The 22,779-nt window shown below is 37.9% G+C and overlaps 1 protein-coding gene across 7 annotated transcripts in view; it reads right to left on the bottom strand.

Moving 5' to 3' along the window:
• Positions 1-22,779, bottom strand: part of EPS8 (EGFR pathway substrate 8, signaling adaptor) — a 211,951-nt gene that overhangs the window by 5,799 nt on the left and 183,373 nt on the right. For all 7 annotated transcript variants that reach the window (XM_069585617.1, XM_069585623.1, XM_069585618.1 and 4 more), the window contains 3 exons: positions 19,132-19,231; positions 17,457-17,600; positions 7,197-7,419 (listed from right to left, as the gene is read on the bottom strand). In XM_069585617.1, the coding sequence (XP_069441718.1) occupies positions 7,197-7,419; positions 17,457-17,600; positions 19,132-19,231 (467 nt within the window). The remainder of the gene's footprint in view (positions 1-7,196; positions 7,420-17,456; positions 17,601-19,131; positions 19,232-22,779) is intronic.

The raw sequence follows: 22,779 nt of genomic DNA, 5'->3' as shown, positions 1-22,779 counted from the left end.
CTCTCCTCACCACCAGCACCACCAGCACTACCAACACTTTCCCTGTACACTCCGCCAGCTGTCCTTTATTACACTATAGACAAGTGACTCCACAGTCCTTAGGCAACCCCTCCACAAGTGCACTAGACTCCACGTCTTCTGTCTATTTAAATCCTCTGACAGTAATTTCCCCCTGCTTCTTCCATGTTATCAATTTTCCTCTGACTGAATCATTTCAACCAATTACAAACATGCTATTATTTTGTTACTTCTCTCACATTTAAATAAGTCCCTTTTTTTTAAGGTTTTTAAGTGGACCATTTTTAAAGTCATTACTGAACTTGCTGCAAACATTGCTTCTGCTTTTATGTTTTGGTTTTGTGGCCGTGAGGCATATGGGATTTTAGTTAGCTTCCTGAGTGAGGATCAACCTGCACCCCCTGCATTGGAAGGTGAGGTCTTAACCACTGGACTGCCAGGGAAATCCCTAAATAAGCCCTTTCTTAACCCCATGTACCCTCTCAGCTACTGCCCATTTCTCTGCTCCTCTTTTAACAAAACTAAAAAATCTGTCCAGACTAGCCTGCTGAAACTCCTGTTCTTCAGTTTCCCCTTAAATTCACTGCAATTAGGCTATTGGTGCATCTCTCTGCATCATTTTGCTAAACTCCAATGGTTGATTCCCAATCATTTACTTATGTCATCCATCAGCAACATTTGAAGGAGGCAACTCCTCCTTGAAACACCTTCTTATGGCCTTCAGGACACACACACGCTCTGATTTTTCCACCTGTCTCACAGACCTCAGTATCCTATTCTTGGAACTGTCTCATCTCCCTAACCCTCCAGGACTCAGTCCTTAGACATCTTTTCTTGAGGCACTCTCTGCATCAATGATCACTGTGGGTGGTCTCATGGCTTTAAACGCCATTTAAAAGCTGGTGACTACCCAAAATATTCCTGCAGTCCAGGCTGGTCCTCAGAACTCTAGACTCATATTACACCAACTCTCTACTTGATATATTCATTTGGATGTCTACTAGATATTTCAAATGTAACATGTCTACATTGGAATAACTCATCTTCTCCTGAAGCTTGCTTTTATGCTAGACTTCCCAACTTAGTTGGGAATTCTATTTTTCCAGTGCCTCCAGCAAAATACCACTGAGGTATGCCTGATTCCCCTTTGCCCTCAATTACATCCAATCCACTGGCAAAACTTGTTGGTCCCACCATTAGAATACACCACACATCCAACACTTCACTCCGTCTTCTTTCTGCTGCCAGCGTGGTCTGATCCAGCAGCCTGTTCATAGATCTCTTTGCCGCTTCTCTACATGATCCCACCCTTTGTTCTTCATTCTTTTCTCAATACAACAGCTAAATTGATCCTTTTAAAATCTGAGTCAGAGACATACACATACATATTTGTAGTATATCACCTTCAAGGGTTAAATACAAAGAACTGATACAGTAATCCAATTTAACTAACTTGGCAAGTGACAGTGACTTGGTCACTAAGGGAGCTTTTGTGACCACTCTTCTGATTCTTTTTTCAGGGAGAGTATTTCAGAAAGTATTTGATGTCCCTGGGAAATAAGTGAAAGTGTGAAATAATAAGATAGTGTTATTTTAGCCTATTTTTTTTTAATTCCTCAAGTACCCAGGAAAGATTTTGAAGAAAAAAGAAGTCAAAAGAAAGAGAAATAAGTGAAAGGAAGAGAGGGAACGAGGGAGGATGAGAGGCTAGAGAGAGAGGGGATATTACCAATGGTTACATTTAACTAATACACGGCATGCATTTTATTAGTTAACTCTTTTAAATCACCATGATTTAGTCACACTGCCATACAACAGAGAGAACATCTCAGAGAAATAATACAAAAAGTATCACCACAGTAAAAGATTTATTTCCTTATCTGTTGACTTAGCCACTACAGGGCAATCTCCAGTCTAAAGTACAACCTCTTTCCAGGGAATATAGAAACCTCTTGTGATGTGTTCCTGGCTTTGGTTTCCACTTACAATGTTCTAGCACATAACAACACACTAGACTAACTTTACACCTTTCTCTAAAACAACACTTCTTATAGTACTAAAGATTAAACTCAAATAAAAGGAGTAACATTTCAAAGGAAGCAGAAGACATGCAAAACAACTGAAGCACTGATCTCTTCAAAAGTGGGAAGAGGAGAGCCTTTTTGAAAACTATGATGAATAGAACTGAATAGCTTATATGACAATAGAAAACAATAGAATGGGAAAGACTAGAGATCTCTTCAAGAAAATTAGAGATATCAAGGGAACATTTCATGCAAAGATGGGCACACTTAAGGACAGAAGTGGTATGGACCTAACAGAAGCAGAAGATATTAAGAAGAGGTGGCAAGAATACACAGAAGAACTATACAAAAAAGATCTTCATGTCCCAGATAACCACAATGGTGTGATCACTCACCTAGAGCCAGACATGCTGCAGTGAGAAGTCAAGTGGGCTTTAGGAAGCATCACTAAGAACAAAGCTAGTGGAGGTGATGGAATTCCAGCTGAGCTATTTCAAATTCTAAAAGATGATGCTGTTAAAGTGCTGCACTCAATATGCCAGCAAATTTGGAAAAACTCAACAATGGCCACAGGACTGGAGAAGTTCTCATTCTAGTCCCAAAGAAAGGCAATGCCAAAGAATGTTCCAACTACCACACAATTGCACTCATCTCACATGCTAGCAAAGTAATGCTCAAAATTCTCCAAGCTAGGCTTCAACAGTAAATGAATAGAGAAATTCTAGATGTTCAAGCTGGATTTAGAAAAGAAAGAGGAATCAGAGACAAATTGCCAGCATCCACTGGATCATAGGAAAAGCAAGAGAATTCCAGAAAAACGTCTACTTCTGCTTCATTGACTACACTAAAGCCTTTGACTGTGTGGATCACAACAAACTGTGAAAAATTTTAAAGAGATGGGAATATCAGACCACTTTACCTGCCTCCTGAGAAATCTGTATGCAAGTCAACAGTTAGAAGTGGACATGGAATAACAGATTGGTTCCAAATCAGAAAAGGAGTACATCAACGCTGTATACTGTCACCCTGTTTATTTAATTTATATGCAGAGTACATCACACAAAATGCTGGGCTGGATGAAGAACAAGCTGGAATCAGGATTCCCGGGAGAAATATCAATAACCTCAGATATGCAGATGACAACATCCTAATGGCAGAAAGCAAAAAGGAACTAAAGCCTCTTGATGAAAGTGAAAGAGGAGAGTAGAAAAGTTGGCTTAAAACTCAACATTCAAAAAACTAAGATCATGGCAATCGGTCCCATTACTTTATGGTAAATAGATAGGAAAACAATGGAAACAGTGACAGACCTTGTTTTCTTGGGCTCCCAAATCACTGCAGATGGTGAGGGTAGCCAATGAAATTAAAAGACGCTTGCTCCTTGGAAGAAAAGCTATGACCAACGTAGATAGCATATTAAAAAGCAGAGACATTACTTTGCCAACAAAGGCCTGTATAGTCAAAGCTATGAATTTTCTAGTAGTCATGTATGGATGTGAGAGATGGACCATAAAGAAAGCTGACTGCCAAAGAATAGATGCTTTTGAACTGTGATGTTGGATAAGTCTCTTGTGAGTCCTTTGGATGGCAAGGAAAACAAACCAGTCAATCCTAAAGAAAATCATTGGATTTTCTTGGATATTCATTGGAAGGATTGACCCGGAAGCTGAAGCTCCAATACTTTGGCCATCTGATGCGAAGAAGTGACTCATTAGAAAAGACCCTGATGCTGGGAAAGATTGAAGGCAGGAGGAGAAGGGGATGACAGAAGATAAGACGGTTGGCTGGCATCACCAACTCAATGGGACATGAGATTGTGCAAGCTCCAGGAGTTGGTGATGGACAGCAAAGCCTGGTGTGCTGCAGTCCATGGGGTCACAAAGAGTTGGACACGACTGAGGGACTGAACTGAACTGAGCTCATATGACACAGGCTCCAGCAGTTGGTTTGAATCAATGGACCTGTTGACTTTTTTTCCTTGTCCATAGCTATCTGGTAACATTTTTATGGGTGAGTATTCAAATTACAGATCCTTCAATTTTATTATCTGAAGTCTTATCAGACTTATCAGAGACCATATGTGGAGAACATAGGTAGCACAAAATGTATATTTTGAAAGAAACCAGGCTACCAATAAAAAAATGTGTCTGTTTGCTTCAAAAAGACTGTTGAGAAGCCCCAACATCCATTCAGAAGAAATGTTCTCCAAAAAGTGCTCACAAAGATAAAAAATTATCATGAGAATATTTGTTTTACCAAAAGGATTATCTTTATTTAGTGACAAACTGTTTTTTGAGCTATCTCTAAAAGGAACATTATATAAGTAAATGTAGAATGTTACTAGTGTAAGGAAACAAGTACAAGTGTTCATCTGAGGAGAGATGTTTATGTTTTACATACCAATGTCACCCTTTTACTTATGAAAAACAGACTTAAAAATGATGAGTCACAATTATCAGGAGAGTTCTCTATCTTTATAAAATTCTAAACATGCCTCTTTCCCATTAGGTTATTCTTAGTTTCTAAGACTAGGACAAAGAACAAATTGTCCCAGCCCACAGACTGTTCCAAAATTGGGCCTGGATGCCTATGAACCCTGATTCCAGGCCTGGAAAAAAAGTGCCACCATGTCAAAGATTACTGCACTGACGTATCAGAGAAGGGAGATATTATAAACTGGTGGTAAGAATGAAGAAACTCTCTGACAGCAATATTTTCCTTGGGGAAATCAACAAAAACATTTATAGAACTTTCTCATCTCAAAACTGTGTCTTTATTGTCTGAAAAGAAAGAAAAGCAACCTTTTAAAAAATAAACGGAAATATAGCCATTTTAAAATTTAGTAGCCAATTATACACACACTCTCAACCACACATGCGTGCAGGCATAGTTGTTTTTGCTGCACAAAAAAAGTTCATCATTTTTCCAAAACTTCATTTTTCCATTAGTTTCTTTGGTAAGATCAAGATATGGATAAGAAGGTAATTTAAAATTTAATGCATGTAAGAATTAAAGATTTTAAAATTTAAAAAATAAAAAACTAAAATTAAAAAAAAATAAAAATAAAAATGGATAAGCAAAAAAAAAAAATTTAATATACTTCAGTTGAGAAAATAATGTATAAAAGTAGGTTTATGTTTATTGTACTTAACCAGAATTTCTAGAACAATTAAACAGTAATAGTTTCAGTGTCTTCTTTTAAAAAAAAAAAACTTTTAATTTATCAAGAAGGACCGCAACTGAATAGATGGGGCTATGATTTACCGAGATAAAAACTTGAATCTCAAGTATCCCATCCAGCTATAAAGTTAATAGTTCAAGACATGTATCTGGATGCCAGAGACGAGATTTCACATGAAGATGAATTTTCGAGTTACTCCAACAGTATAAATAATAATGAAAGTAAAGAAAATAGAGTGATCATCTACAGTAAAAGTATGTTTATATGAGAAAAGAACAGAATCCAGAACTAATTATATTAAGCTAGCGTGATATTGTGTGTGTGTGTGTGTGTGTGTGTGTGCACACCATATATATGACAGGGACAGAGTAAAGGGACGAAAGAAAGTGAAAGTGTTAGTCACTCAGTCATGTCCAACTCTTTGTTACTCCACGGACTGTGGCCCATCAGGTTCTTAAGTCCAAGGAATGCTCCAGGTAAGAATACTGAAGTGGGCAGCCAGTTCCTTCTCTAGGGTATCTTCCCTACCCAGCTGTCAAACCTGGCTTTCCCACATTGCAGGCTTTACCATCTGAGCCACCAGGGAAGCCAAGTAGGTGGTTAAATAGTTAATCCCACTAGACGATTGTAAGTAAAAAATATGGGAGACCCCTGCAAGTTAATGATTACTCAGCAAAGTAGCTTTGCTTAACCACAAAACCAAGCAGACATGCTTAGCCACAAAACCACGCAGCAGAAGCACGAGACGTCCCAAAACAATAGGACAACGGTGGGGTGAGACCCACATCCTGCGCAGCGAGCTCAATAAGTCAGTGATCCCTGGGACATGCTCTGTGCACACATAAACAATAATTTGTGGACCTAGTTTCACGAGGCAGGGACAAGAAAACTCCCCTGCCTGACCTGGAGGAGGAGCTGATGATGGAAGCATGATGTCCATTCAACAAAGACAAAGAAGTTCTTTTTCCCCTCTTGATGTTCCCTTTGATTATAAAACTGTAGCCCAGTAAGTTCTTGGGGCAGGGCATCCCTTGTCGACCAGTTCATAAGCCTCACAAGTGTCCTACTGTAATAAATCACTTTTTATCTGTCTCTGTGCCTCTCGCTGAATTCTTTTTCTGCACTGAGACATAAAGGACTACGGTACTAGAGCTCTTCAGAGCCCTGAACGAACACCCAACAGTTTCAGATATATATTTAGGCTTCCCTGGTGGCTCAGATGGTAAAGAATCTGTCTGCAATCTGGGAGACCTGGGTTTGATCCCTGGGTCAGGAAGATCCCCTGGAGAAGGAACTGGCGACCCAATCAAGTATTCTTGCCTGGGAAATCCCATGGACAGAGTACTCTGGTGGGCTAGAGTCCATGGGTTTACGACGAGTCAGATATTAAAGTATAGAGAAAATAATTACATTGTTGAAGGTCTCATGGCCAGCAAGTGATGTTCCACTATACAGACAAGCCTGTCTGGCTTCAGAGTCTGCATTCAGCCACCACAATATATTGGAATATGTGTAGAAATACACACATTAGAGAGTAAAGAGGACTTCCTGTTTCTTAGAATTACTTGGAGGATAAGAAATGAGATATAAGGGACTTTGCAATCAATGAAGCACCATGCAAGTACAAAGGACTACTAAATATATTTAATAATATTTATTACCAGCAGAGGGGCTTCCCTAGTGGCTCAGTGGTAAGGAATCCCTGCAATGTAGGAGCTGCGGGAGATGCACGTTCAATCTCTGGGTCAGGAAGATTCCCTGGGGGAGGGCATGGCAGCTCACTCCAGTATCCTTGCCTGGAGAATTCCATGGACAGAGGAGCCTGGCGGGCTACAGTCCATAGTGTCGCAGAGTCGGACATGACTGAAGTGACTTAGCATACACCAGCAGAAACAACACTCAAAAATTTTTACCTAGTAGTGCTTTTCATTCACAGGAGAAACTGAGTATTTTTGCCTCCCTGGGAAACTTACGGTCCACAGGAACTTGTTTTTGTCGCTGGCCATCTCGTACAATACTGCCACCACTGTCGCTGGAGCTGCTGTTTTGACGGGTGATGTTTGCCGGGAGCTTTGACACAGGAATAGGTGCTGGAGTGGAAGGCGGGAGGGGGACAGGGACAGGAGCTGGTGTTGGAGGAGGTGATGGGGCAGAAGGAACGTCGGTTGCTCTTGGGCCATACTCCATCCTTTGTTTCTACGAAGAAACAAATAGTTCATTCAGAATTGTGAGGATATAAACCTAGGCTAGGAAAATAAATTACACTTTGGATGTTGTTGGCTATTTATTTGTAAACTGACTTGCAGATCCACAGCAGATTTGTGGGTGTGTTAATGCACACACATGCACACATATAACCCTCCAATCCTACATGATGCAACAATTATTAAAAATTACTTTTAAATATCCTACACATTTGTTCAGAATCAAAACGTAAATTCAGCAGTCAAAAGTACATACCGATAGCAAACAGGAGTACTGATGACAGTAATAAATGACAAGAAAACTAAATTCGAGCCAGAAATCATACAACAGCAGGGTAGGCAAAAGAGTTCTGATATCAACAATCTAAGGCATTAGTTACTCCTTATTTTAAATGCATGTTTTATTCAAAAGTGTTTAATTCTGTTGTTTCCAAGTAATTTTCTAAAAAGAGGGATAATATTTCAATAGATAAAAGGATTATGCTTTAAAATAAACAATTTTAGAATACTGTTAATTTTTTCAAACCATAACCTTTTGGGGCATCATGTTAAAGCTAATTTGTTAAATTTCTTGTTAAAAATAGGACTGTGGTGAGGGTCATGAGATAATCTTTCATTAAATGTTTATGACTACATCTCAAAAGCATATTATTAGAAAAAAGGTCATGTGGGGATTTGCATTTTAAAAGGCAGATGTGACAGAATATATAACTTTCAGTAATTTTTAAATGATTTAGGCTATTATAAAATAATCTTTATATATATATATTCCCTATTAAACTAAAAACAATAGTTAAAGCTTTAAACAAAATAACAGATAACTGTATTAGAATAAGTTCCAAATTCTCAAAAGGCAATTTTTTGGATCAGATCAAAGCTACAGAGCAATGACTTATAATTTAGGTAAAGTTTAGATACAGTACTGGCACAATTGTAATTATTCTGAAATTCAGGATTAGACAATAGAATACAAAAATCAAGCCTTTTGGTAATCTGGTTCTTTGTCTAGAAGAGTTTTTTAATTTCTAAATTGGCCCAAATATAAGGCAGTGTTGATTTTAAGAGAGGCCTTCCCAATTTCCACAGAGATCAAAAATATCAAAACACACACCACACACATTCATCACTGTTTCTTACTTAAGGAACAACACACCATCCTCAGAGGCACCATCACAGCAAATGAGTAACACCTGTGGAAACCGGACGGGGACGCAGCACCGGCTCACTGCTGTCCCTTTAAAAGCTGCCATTCACCCTCCCGTGGGCAGGGGAGGCAGGAGAATTATGAGCCAAGGATGGGAGAAGAACTGAGAGAAGAATTTGTCCTGCTGCTGTTTCTTGGAGGGGGATGGGAGCGAGGAGCAGTTAAATTCACAGAGCAAGCCGTGGAGTCAGATGGGAGAGAGACAGACTTTGCCGGCCCCTCCACATCCAAGGCCTGGAAACATTCCTAATATTCGATAATCGAGTACATTGTTATTATCATCTACAAAACAACGTTCCTATATTTGGGCCAATAAAATATTTCGAGCAATCAAAAATACAGCAAACATCACAGACCTGTAACACTTAGCACACACCAATGTCATCTGATTGACATACACACAGTGTTCCCTTGACAAAAATGTCCTTGGCACATGATTTCATCAAAGGTTAGCGAATTCTCAAGTTAGGATTTCAAAAGTGTCAGCATTTAAATGATTGCTTTTAACACTTAAACAAACCAAAAATTGCTATCAGCTTCTGCATTCCATGATATGATTCATATTTTTCTGCTTTCAAAAAAACAAGAACAGCTCGTGTTTTGCTAGCCATCAAATAATACTGTGAACAGCTGAATACCTGTGTTATTGTCACAATCAAGCCTGCACACAGGCTCACCAAATCTTCTGTGCCTCGTTTCAATCATCTGTCATTGCTACATAATATAAGTTTGTCAGTATAACCTATCACAGGCTTAAGATATATATATATATATATATATATATATATATATATATATATATATATATATAATATGCAGAGAAACCAAAGGAAAATGTTTCATGAATTAGGTTGTAAATTTTATTTACTTGCATATTTCCCCCTTTTTGTGGGCCTCCTACCTGCCTCATGCTTCCAACCCCTGAAGTAAAAAAGGGATGGGGCAGGGAGTGCCTTCCTTAAATCACCACAACCTGTTCCGAAACGAAGGTGGCTTTTCCATGGAAATGGCTAAGTCATCCTCCATGGGAAGGAAAGAGAATCAGGCCTGACTCGTGAAATCACTTTTCTCTCTCTGTGCCCCCATCTTCTCCACTGTCGTCTACTTACCACCCAGTCACTGCTCTTCCCCTTCTTCCCCTAACTGTTTCTCGGTTACTTCTGGTTGGAAGTAGAGAGCCCATCAACTTAATGGAAAGTCTTAGAGAGTAGAATTCCACCCCGAACTTTCTTCTCCTGAACCAAGGGTGCTGAGTCTCCAAACCCAAAAAGAAATCTTGGCCAACTATTCCCATTTTCCCTGGGACCCTCCCAGTGTTAGCACTGAAAGCCCCACATCCCTTTGGAGCCCTCAGTAGTGAGCAGACAGGGATGATGGGTCATCTCGGTGTGGCCCTACTTCTCTACCATCATTGGTACTTCCTAACTCCTGTCTTTTATCTCCCACAAATATATTTCAAGTTCCGCTTAAAACAAAATCTCTCTTGGGTTTTTTTCTCTTTCTCTGAAAGTCAGAATTGCTAGATTCCATGGAACATGTTGGCTTCCCAGATGGAGGTAGTGGTAAAGAACCTGCCTGCCAACACAGGAGAGGCAAGAGACTTGAGTTTGATCCCTGGGTCGGGAAGATCCCCTGGAGCAGGAAATGGCAACCCACTCCAGTATGCTTGCCTAGAAAATTCCATGAGGAGACTGGCAGACTAGAGTCCATGGGGCCACAAAGAGTTGAACATGTGACTGAGCGAGTGAGCACACATGGAACATGTACTTTCTGTTGATAATTAAATCCAGTGAGTCACTTTTCTGTAGCCACTAAAGCTAAGTAGAAATTCTCAAGGATTAAAGAAAGAGATTTGTCAATAAGCTCTTGATTCATGCAAGATACTGCTTCAGAGGGGAAATTATGCAAGCAAGGCCAACAAAGCCATTAAAATTGAACTGTTCTTAAAAATGGATCTACACATTTTTTTTTCCCCTCTAAATTTAGTCTCTTTGGCATACTGCAGTGAAAACTAGGCACAGCTGGAACATTTGGAGGGTGTTAAGTCCAGAGATTGAATCCAAAAAATTACATCAAAAAAGAAGTGCCTTGAGGGAATAAATGTGGGTTACCTCTGACAGCTCGCCAAGTAATTGCTATTAGGAAAATGGAGCAAATCACGTCAAATGAGAAAATTTAACATAGGAGATGGAACTACAACAATATCAATTATACTTCACATCAAATATCACAGAGTGTGAGATAATTAGGTTTTGGCAGTAAAATTACCTGCCCACAAATCAACCAGAGAAAGAGCCTGTAAATATACAATTAATTTCCACCACTATCCAGTCATATAAAACAAATTATATAGACTCACACTATAGTATAAACAGTGTGGAGTTTTTCAGTGATGATTTGTGTATCCAAGTATTGTTTTTAAAACACTAAAGTAAGGGTTCATCTTATAGTTCATAAAGAATATAACTACAGTTCATTACATGTAAGACTAATTCTTCTTATAAGTTGCTTTACAAAAGGAAATACATCTATATATCATGATTTTTTTAGCAAGTTGAACTTGTAAGCACTTAAAATTTTATAATTGTGTACACATGCATGTTGGGCAGGAATTTCTATATACATGGAAAGAGAGAAAAAGAGTAGGTATTATTCAAATTATTGCAAGAAACATTTGGAAAAATTTCCATGCATGAAGCAGAATAAAAGTATCTAAGACCATCCACCATCCCAGTCTAAAGATCATGCCCCTACTTAATAGATGAATAGAGTGTCCTAAGATTAACTTCAAAAAAAAATTTAAGAACTGAATATTATTAGGATGTTGGTCTGCTGGAATGAATATAAAGACATCTTCAGTAAACTTTTCCCCTCTGCCCAGCAATATCTGAATATTGAACCTGAAAAACAGCGCATTCATAACAGGAGCTGAAATCAGTAGTGCTAGTGGTGTAGTATCCACCTGGAGAAAACATCTCCACTTCTAATTTACGGCTACTTACACATGCATATGGAATATAAAGGAATTTTATATCTAGACCAGATTCTCGAGATCATGAAACTTGGTCCCTTCCATTTCACAACTCAGCAAACTGGAGCACAGAAAAATAATATACGAGTAGCTCATGGAGCTCAATATCAGAAAAACAAAAAAAACCCAATTTAAAAAATGGGCAGAAGACATAAACAGACATGTCTCCAAAGAAGATATACAGGCAAATAAATACATGCAAAGATACATCGCTTATTATTAGAGAAATGCCAATCAAAACTACCACGAGATATCACCTCACACTGATTAGAATGGCCATCAACAAAAAAATGGATAAACAGTAAATGGTGGAGAGGACGTGGAGAAAGGGGAACCCTCGTGCTTTTTTGGTGGGAATGTAAATTGATACAGCCACTGTGGAGAATAATATGGTGATTCTTTTAAAAACTAGAAATACAACTATCGTATGACCCAACAATCCCACTACTTGGCATATACCCTGAGGAGATGCCTTCTTCAAGGTCATACAGCTACTCAGTGGCAGAGCCAGGATTAAAATCCTCATCTACCAGGACCTAGACTGGAGCTGTCTCCATAATACAACATCTCTCGCTCTGCAATGGAGCAGACAGGAAAACTTTCTGTTGATCTTACTGGACCATAATGACCAGACACTCAAAATTATATGCATCTTGGTAGGGAAGCATATCTATAATAATAATAAGCAGAGACTTAACAATAATAATAAAGAAAAGAGTTCTTCAGTCAAGCCTCTGAGGATACTGGAAATAATAGAAGAGCAGGGTTTGGTTTCAGACTTGGCATTCAACATGAAAATCGATGTCATGGAGATCAGACTTATGGACATGGGGAGGGGGAAGAGAAGGTGACATGTATGGAGAGAGTAACATGGAAATTTACATTACCATATGTAAAATAGATAGCCAATGGGAATTTGCTATATGTCTCATGGAATTCAAACAGGGGCTCTGTATCAACCTAGAGGGGTAGGATGGGGAGGGAAATGGGAGGGAGGTTCAAGAAGGAGGGGACATATGTATACCTATGGCTGATTCATGTTGAGGTTTGACAGAAAACAACAAAATTCTGTAAAGCAATTATCCTTCAATTTAAAAATAAATTAAAAAAATAGACACATGTACCCCAATGTTCATTGCAGCACTGTTTATAATAGCCAGGACATGGAAACAACCTAGATGTCCATCAGCAGATGAATGGATAAGAAAGCTGTGGTACATATACACAATGGAGTATTACTCAGCCGTTAAAAAGAATTCATTTGAATCAGTTCTGATGAGATGGATGAAACTGGAGCCGATTATACAGAGTGAAGTAAGCCAGAAAGAAAAAAATAGAGATATACCATATAGCATGATTTTAAAAAACCTATGTCGGCAAAAGGGTGATTTTGATAGACAAATAGTCCAAGTGCAAGACACCAGGAAGTCAAGTCAGAAGACCTACAGGAAACTTGATGCGGCAAGTAGATGCCAGGAGGGCAGGAAGCATCCTGGAGGTCCATGTGTTGTCCAGTGAAAGTAAGCCAAAAGCCTGGAATGCTCGATGACAGTATTTTCATCAAAAGGTAGGTCATTTATGTTCATTTCTCCATCATCTCTCAGGAACATTTACTTCTTTTTCCCAGTGGTTTCATCCAACCTTTTTTTTTTTTTAATGTCCTGCATCTTTCATAAATTCTTTATTACCTCCCTTCCCTTTAATTTTAAAACTTTGCTGAAGCCATGGGGGAAAACACTTTCGGTGGGAACGGCTGTCTTTACAGAGAGCTGTTAAAATTCACTCCAAGTGTGAGGATCTTAAGCAGGCTGGACTCGCGGGGACATCAGGTGGCAACTCAACAACTATTTCAGACTGGTGCCAGGTACGAGCATCCCTGCCAACAGCAGACAATCTCTACCCAAAAGTGCGTGAGCCACAGGCAACGGCTGTTCTCATGCCCCTCTTCTAGCAACTGCCACTAGTTATTGATTGCCCCCCAAATTTGTCTGGGCTTTTCAGGAGCATGGCATAGAAAACCTGGACAAATGTTTGGGCCAGCCCACTATATATACTTATTTACAAGAAATGTAAGCATACGAAAATAACAGTCCTAACACTGTGCCTTTTAAAAATTCAGTGCCTTGCAGATGCTGCAAGTACTTCCCAGGTGGCTCAGGGGTAAAGACTCCACTTGCCAATGCAGGAGACTCAGATTTGATCCCTGAGTTGGGAAGACACCCTGGAGAATGGAAAGGCTACCCACTCCAGTATTCTTGCCTGGAGAATTCCATGGACAGAGGAGCTTGGTGGGCTACTGTCCATGAGGTTGCAAAGAATCAGACGTGACTGAGTGATGAACACTTTCACCTTTCACAGTGAACACTCTATGCCTATGCAAAACAGGGTATCAATCTTTTCTAAGCACTATTTCCCATGTCAGTCAAGTATACCAGAGCGTGGGTTATGATTCTAGAGTCCCAGGGCCCCATCCTGGCTTCACGCAGTTGTGTCATTGTGGGCAAGCTCCTTCTCCGTACTTAAATTTCCTGATACATAAAATGTACTGACTTCACAAGTTTGAGGTAGGAATTAAATATCCTAGTATTTGTGAGGTCCTTAACGGACATGGCAGAGAGCCTGAGCATCTTTCTGTGGTACAGTACAGAGATTTAGAATGTTTTCATTAAGAAGTTTCTTTAAATTTCTGTAAAATTTTGGTATCATTGGATGGATGAGATAACGAGAAAAGGGTCAGTCACTTCTGAGCAGAGAGAGGGTCATTGCTGTTGATACACGAACACAAAGTAAGGGCAAAGCCAGGGGAGATGGCCCGGAGATTTGATTCTGGGCAGCATGCTTTTATAGAGGATCTGCTCAGTGCTAGTCTTCATCAAGTGCAAGATGCTAGCATTCAATAAATATTTGCAAGGTGAATGGATGAAAGATGAATAAGACACAGAATCCACTTTTAATATGTTTGTAATCCAGTGGAGTTCTATCAGATTAGGGTGTTAGGATTACTGAAACCAGTAATACGGTGGCATCTTTATTTATTGTCATTCTGAAAACAGCTGCATAATTTTTATTTAGATACTTTAAAGTATCTGGTAACACTTGTAGAGATAAAATAACTGGCAAATATTTCTCAGGCTATTTTTCTTTTCTTTTTCACTCGATCTAGTCACCTTTCTCTGAGTGTGTTACAAATACTTTGAGAATAGGAATTCTTTCAGAGTCATATTTATGCCAGATAGCAGATTTTCAAGCTTGCTTATTAAAATTTTACAAGATTTTGGTGGTTTTGCTGGGATCAGACCAAAGTTTTCAGGAGGTGTTAAAAAAAATAGATTGCTTTTAATACCTTTTAAAAGTGGTGTTTCCAAGCTAAGCATGCACGCATACACACACGGCTTCTATCCACATTTCTATGTACTTCGCCACATTCAGAGCTATATCCAGAAAATTTCAACAGACAGTCAGATAGTGTTGAAAAGTTTAAAAGGAAAACAGCCCAAACAAGCAATCCCTACAAGTTTCTATTTACATAAAGTAGCCAAGCAAACTCCTGAAACCCATGAGCACTTAAAAAATTTCTTGGTTTTGCCAAAGTTGACAAAAAATATCAGCTTGAGGCTCTGTTCAAGGAAGGAGAAATAGATTTTATGTTCTCAGAAAGTACTCTACCTATGATATGTATTCATAGTTTTGATTCAGGTTTAGACAGAAGGAACCTTTAAACAGAAAGTCAACTTATGGCCCAAGCCAGGAATCTGAACTGAAGAAAAAGAAGACTGAACAGTAAACAGGAAAGGGTAAGAGAGGTTAAACTCCCCAGGAAATCTCAAGTGGGCAAAAATACTTAGAATTCACGTTTGTATTTGCAAGTTTTAGGTATCTTATTTTATGGGAGTTTGCCATTCCTAGCAACCAAGCACACAAATAAAAACACAGTTGGCTAAGTGTTTCTAACACTTTATATATAAAATCTGGGCTTCTGTTCACATATAGCAACTCAGGATATCCTTTGTGAATTGTGAATAGTGCTTCTTATTGTTTACCATGAGTTAAATATTAAAAACAGTGCTTACAACATATACACACTGCTATATTCAAAATGGATAACCAACAAGGGCCTCCTGTATAGCACAGGGAACTCTGTTCAATGTTATGTGGCAGCCTGGATGGGAGAGGAGCTTGGGAGAGAATGGACACATGTACACATATGGCTGGGTCCCTTCGTTGTCCACCTGAAACTATCACAACATTGTTAATCAGCTCTACCCCAAGACAAACAAAAAAGTTAAAAAAAAAAAAAAACAGTTGTGATAGCTCAAAGGGTATACACTCTATCACTGGTTTAGGCATACACTCCAACACTGTTTAAGGCATTCAGTCAAAACCTCTATAGCAAAGAACACAAATAACTGATATTTACAACCAGACAGAAGCTTATATTTGGTCAGGTAATCACATCACAAAATCAGAAAAGTAAGAACTTAGGAAAGAAAAAAGTATTAAGACTCGATTAGAAAATTCACTTCAAAAATCCATGAGAAAGAGAGTAGACCGTACCTTGAATAACTCAAACTCCTTCTTTGGCATCAAGAGCTAATGACAAATGATGAACATAAAATAAGTACATGATACATAAGAAGGCTGGCCCAAACATAAGCACAGCAAACAGGATTCCCACTGCCATCACTTTACGTTATCAAGATATATAAATTGTACGTCGATTCTTTATTTTAAATGTTTGCTTGATTCTGGAATTCCAGTAAGGTCAGATGTCTCTCCGGATAACTGTGGGACGTGCACTGGGCTTGAATGCTGTGTGAAGCCCGAAGTCCTTACAGGATGATGGTAACAGCACATGACCACAGTTCTAGGCGTGGACAACCTGTGTTTTACTAAGCCCATGGAATTTCACGATTTCACTGCATATTCTACATAGTTTCAGCTTCCACTCAAATCTGTGAAATTATTATGCAGTCAGATGGGACCTTTTGCTCAAAATTCTGAAAATGAAAAGAATTTTCCCGGGGCCATGGGAAGGTAGTCACCACGGGTTCAAAGACTAAGCATGGGACAGTCCATCCATTCCATCTCTGCTGACAGGTCTGACTCTAGAGAGCAGGTCACGGATTCAAAAGCACATGGTACTGGCCCAAGTCTCACGTGATCACCAAATGTGAAGAAAGATAATGGTGCTAAAAATTGGGTGGAGGGTCTGCCATGTGAAGGTAGTTTTTAAAAAGGGATTAGGATGCAACAGTCGGAAAGTTGAAAGCAAACAGACTATAATCAGTCTATTCAGAGGATGAGAGCAAAGTCTGGGGAAGATGAACTGGCAGACACTCCAACCACTGTCTCAGTGCCATCGTCTATCAGGACCCTTGGGCAGGAGGGCTCTGGGTAAGGGTGAAGAGGCAGAAACACTACTGGGTTGGCCAAAAAGTTTGCTCAAGTTTTTCTGTAACATCTTAAGGAAAAACCTGAATGAACCTTTTGGGTAACCCAATATTTCTCCAAATGTCAAAAATATTATATGGTAGAAAAACACAGTATTCAGAGAAACGGTCACTGAGATAAAGATCTTAAGCAATTCCCTGAAGAGGTAAATCAGAAAATATATGTACAATTCTTCCTTACGTCCCTAGCCACTGTCCCAGCAACCTAGGGAAACAAAGGTATAAATTATACAATCAGTGAAGTCTCAAAATGACTAGTACATAAAAAGTGTTTAAGTGCTGTTGAGGGGCAATGAATCTAAAAATTTGAAAAAGTTAAATTTTTGCTCAAAAATCATAATTACCTGTATGGTATGTGTGTAAGGTGGATCAGCTCGTCCTAATCCAGATTCTGGAGGTCTCACGATATCCAAAATGTTATTTGGCACAAATCCAGAGTCTCCACTTGCATTTCGAACTTTCCACCATTGCTTCCTGTCATCAAGGATCTGTCATCATGCAAGAAAATAAGGATGTCATTTCTGTACCAAACTAATCTATGAAGGAAGTTCAATCTTTATTCTTAGACCAGGCAAATGGTTTCACTTCTAATACACTGACTCAACCCCAACATACTGTGGGTTAAATGATTCTTAGGAATTACACTAAGAATTACAATGAGTAATACAGAACAGGTATGGTACCATTCCACCCCAGGTCCATATTACTTCCCAAAAATGTTTAACTATTTGTGGCATCAGAAGTGTTTAAGATGAGTCACTTGGAAAACGTCTATTGTTTCCACTGTTAGAACAGACAGGAAATATATTTTAAAACTTTTTTTTTATAATAACTATTATGACTTGGCCACATTATATATTAAAAAAGATGACGTCTCAGTTATAACTAAAGAAAGAGATTTTGGTCATGGTGGATTATTCCCAAAACCATTAACACACTCACTGCTGGGTACATTTGTGCAAGGGTACTAAAACAGGAAGGAGGAAATGTTCTCTCTTTTTAAAATAAGATGGTGTCCCACTACTAGGCACATACCCTGAGAAAACCATAATTCAAAAAGATGCATGCACCCCAGCGTTCACTGCAGCACCATTAACAATAGCCAGGATACAGAAGCAAGCTAAATGTCCACTGAGAGATGAATGGATAAAGAATATGCAGTACTTATATACAACGGAATATTACTTGGCCATAAGAAGGAACGAAATTGGGTCATTTATAATGATGCAGATGAACTTAAGAGTCTGTCAAACAGTGAAATAAGTCAGAAAGAGAAAAAATATCATTTATTAATGCATATATAAGGAATCTAAAAGATGACACTAATGAACTTATTTGCAGGGCAGGAATGGAGATGCAGATGTAGAGAATGGGCACGTGGACACAGTGTGGAAGGGGAGGGTAGGACAAATTGAGAGAGAAGCATTGACACATACACACTAGCATGTGTAACACAGACAACCAGTGGTTATCTGTTATCCAGTTATCCCAGTAACTCCATATACTGGGAGTTCAGCTTAGTGCTCTATGAGGACCTAGAGGGGTGGGATGGGGCAGTAGGAGGTAGGCTCAAGAGGGAGGAGATAAATACACACACACACACACACACACACACACACACACACACAGCTGATTCACTTTGTTGTACAGCAGAAACACAACATTGTAAAGCAATTATATTGCAATTAAAACAAAAACAAAAATTATGGTCCATCTACATCTGAAGTGATAATCAGCCTTGATTCCAGAGAAAAGAAAGGCCAGAAGAAAGAAGAGGCCAAAGTAAGCCAAGAAATCCAACCACATTCCCCACGAAACAAACACAAAAGAGACAAATCAGATATCCCTTCCTAAACAGACACAGATATCTATAATATGCTGTATCCTTGGAAAGGTAAAATATACCAAAGAATAATTTCTTGAGCTCAGCATTTCTTTGAGGAAGGTTTAGATATACGCTGGAAAAGGAAAACAATAAGTTTACTTTACTAAGAGTATAAAAAGGTAAAATTCTATTACCTCTAAAATATCATCCTTTTGAACTGAGAGCTCACTGTTGTTTCTTGCCACAAAGTCATACTTGGATTTGGCGTATTTCTTGGGTTGTAGATCATAATTTCTACAAAAAGAAAGAAAAAACATGATCACCCTGCTAGCTTTTCCTAAGAAAAACAAAAGTAAAATGCTAAGGCAAGCCAATTTCTACCAGAAACCATTTGGACAAGTTATTTAGATAGTAGTTATTTGATTATATCTTATAGAATACGAGAACTAAAATAAACTTTGGCGATTTTACCATTAAAATGAACAAACTATGGTCAGGGTAAAAATAAATAATGCAAAATCACAAAGCTAGTTAGTGCAAAGCCAAATCTAGAATGCAAATCTTTGAATTCTTTGTCCATTAAATCCAATATCCAAAGTATTGGATATTGTTTTGTAAACCAACATTTGTACCATGGAAGGGCCAGGATAATGATCAATGTTACCATGTGTCATAAAATTAAGAGAGACTGGTGATAATTTCCAATTGTGGTAATTTAAATTATATGTTGATTTCACTGATTCAAGCAATGACTTCAATTCAAAAACCAAATATCTATGAAAACATTATGACTAAGTGTTAATTTTTAGGAAATCTTTGTCTTGTTATCTATATTGCAAAGGAAGGTATGGATTAAGTACAAGACAAATAACACCTCTTAATTTGTTAGTTAATTTACTATAAACTTATTTTAAGAGTAAGAATATGTATATTTTTAAAAAGCTTTATTTTGTATTGGGGTACAGCTGATTAACAATGTTATGTAAAAAACAAAAACAGCATTATATATAGTTTTAGGTGCCCAGCAAAGGTACTCAAGACATAAATATACATGTATCCATTTTCCCTCAAACTCCCCTCCTATCCAGGCTGCCACATAGCATTGAGCCGAGTTCCATGTGCTATACAGTAGGTTATTGTTGGTTATCTGTTTTAAATATAGCAGTGTGTACATGTCCATCCCAAATTCCCCAACTATCAAGAACATGTATATTTTTTAAAAGGAAACTTTCTTTAAAAACCAAACACTTCCTTTAATCATTAAATGACAATTAACAAATTTAACAACGTAATTTTAAAATGCTTTTATATAATATAATAAAACCAGACATATCAACAGTATACCAATATTTTCATTGCAATAATGAAATAATAACTTTATTTTAAAATTAATTTTACTCCCTAATCTTCTCCTCTATTTACATTCCCACGTTTCCTCATATATTTCTGTCAGAGAAAAAGCCGGTAGGAACTAAAGATGCTTGGTCTTTCTTCCCCTGTGAAGTGGCCATTCAGCTTGTTGCCCACCTAGATCGTCTGTAATATCGAGTCACAGTGGGGGCTGCAGGACAGTCTTTGCTATTTTGTACGTCTTAGAAGTAACTGCCAGCATGCATTTACAAAGTGCTTTAGAATTTACACATCTTCACGGTTTATAGTTTCTTGCCCTCTATAGATTAAACATGGGTAAGACACTGACCATAGTCATCAATCTGAGAATCACACTTTGCAATTTTTTAGATGTACCAATGCTTCTTTTTTTTTTTTTTTTGTGAGTCTTTTTTTTTTTTAATTTTAGTTTTTTATTTTTTAAATTTTAAAATCTTTAATTCTTATAAGAGATCTAGCATGTATCAAAATGTATGGTCTCTGTTTCTGATTTGCAGTAATAGATACACACCTGATACAGGGTCTGCACATAGAGATACACACCTGATACAGAGTCTGCACATAGACATACACCCTTGATACAGAATCTGCACATAGACATACGCACCTGATACAGAGTCTGTATATAGACATACACATCTGATACAGAGTCTGCACATAGAGGTACACCCCTGATACAGAGTCTGCACATAGACATACACCCCTGATACACAGTCTGCACATAGACATACACCCCTGATACAGAGTCTGCACATAGAGATACACACCTGATAGAGAGTATGCATAGAGATACACCCCTGATATAGAGCAGACACAGAGAAGGTAATGATATGAGACTTCTAAAAAAAGCCACAAATTGCTTTTGAATAGCAGCAAACTATAATCCCTCAAAGGTGTGGGCTCTGAATTCAAAAAGTGCTTTCCCTAAATGGCACTATAATTTCAATGAAGAGTGAATATACTTCATATGGTATTTACTGCATTTCTGGCATATAGTAAGAGTTTAATAATAATTATAAAAAAACAAACTCCAAATCTCTGTATTATATTTCAGACCAGAAAACTTTCAGTTTTTGTAAGAATGATGACAAATTTTCTTAGCAACATCAATGATCCAGGTGTCTATTAACTATTCAGCTTCTGTTAATAATAAACCCAGCTGAGAGAGACTGGACCCCTGAAGATAACTGAGATATTCAATTTACTCCTTTAAAAAATTCTTTCTCTGGCTAAATATTGACAGTTTTAAGGTCTCTATGCTTGAATATCCCTTCACTAATGGAATTTCCTTCACTAATCTGAAATAATTTCTAGAATCATCACAGCTAAGACAGAAAAAAAAAAGGAAAAGGATAATATTAGGATGAGGAACAAGTTACTCAAGAAGAATTTCAATGATATAATTTTTAAACTTCAAAACTGATTTTCACCTGTATCTACTAAAAATTGAATCTATAATTAAAACTTCTTTCATAAGTTGACATTTTCAAAATGTATTACTCATTGCTGACTTTTCTTTGTACTCAATTTAATATGATACTAGTGCCCTTAGAATAATAACTGTATAATTTCCATATCATTTTACTCAAGTATTACCTCTGTTATCACTCCCGGCAAAAATAAAATTTTAACCCCACCTTGTCTAGATTCTAGTAAGGAAAAATATATACTGAAATTAAGGGTGTCTAACACTCATAGTAAGAGATGCTTTGAGATAGGAAAGTACTGGGGCCAGCTCTCTACCCCACTTCATCTGAATGATCATTCTCCTACACCTTTGTTATCACTGTTTCACCTTTTCCTTTCTCTTATGTACATGGGTTATCTCCATATAAGCCTCACATACAGTTTACATTGGAAATAAGATGGAAAAAGTGAACCTATTTCAATGCAATTTGTTTCTTTCTCATCTTAATTCTCCATTTTTGCCTACACTGAATTTTTTGAGAGAGTAAACATGGGAAAATAAATGAAGTATGAAACTGAAAAGTAAAAATGAAATACAGAATGAAATGGTAAAATGGTAAATAAGGCATTGATTCTATTTAAATATTCAGTTTATATTTAGTTTAAGTACTTTAAACCTATCTAAAGGAGGGTTTGTTTGTTTTTGCTGGGAGAGACAAAGATAGAAATTATTTCCTTTAAAAGTTACAGAGCTGGAAAGATCCTTAGAGACCATCTGGTACACACTAGAGTTTCAAAACAATTCTTAATTCACAGATTCTGTCAGAAGCATCTTTTAAAACATGGAAAGTCATCCAATGGCATTTGTGTTGTTAGAATTATAGATTGGAGACCTTGCTCACCAAAGCCAGTGCTACAAAGGAGCAGCTGAAACTTTAACAAATAATTACTAGATGGGAAGTTTAAAGAAGTAGTGAACAATGCAGACACTGGCACCTCTATCTGTGTTAAGCCAGAGATAATCATCTACAGCTCTCCAAATCAGG

This window comes from Ovis canadensis, chromosome 3, assembly GCF_042477335.2.
Source record: "Ovis canadensis isolate MfBH-ARS-UI-01 breed Bighorn chromosome 3, ARS-UI_OviCan_v2, whole genome shotgun sequence".
Taxonomy (NCBI): domain Eukaryota; kingdom Metazoa; phylum Chordata; class Mammalia; order Artiodactyla; family Bovidae; genus Ovis; species Ovis canadensis.
Note: the sequence above shows the minus strand (reverse complement) of the source record. Positions and strands in the feature narration are given on the sequence as shown.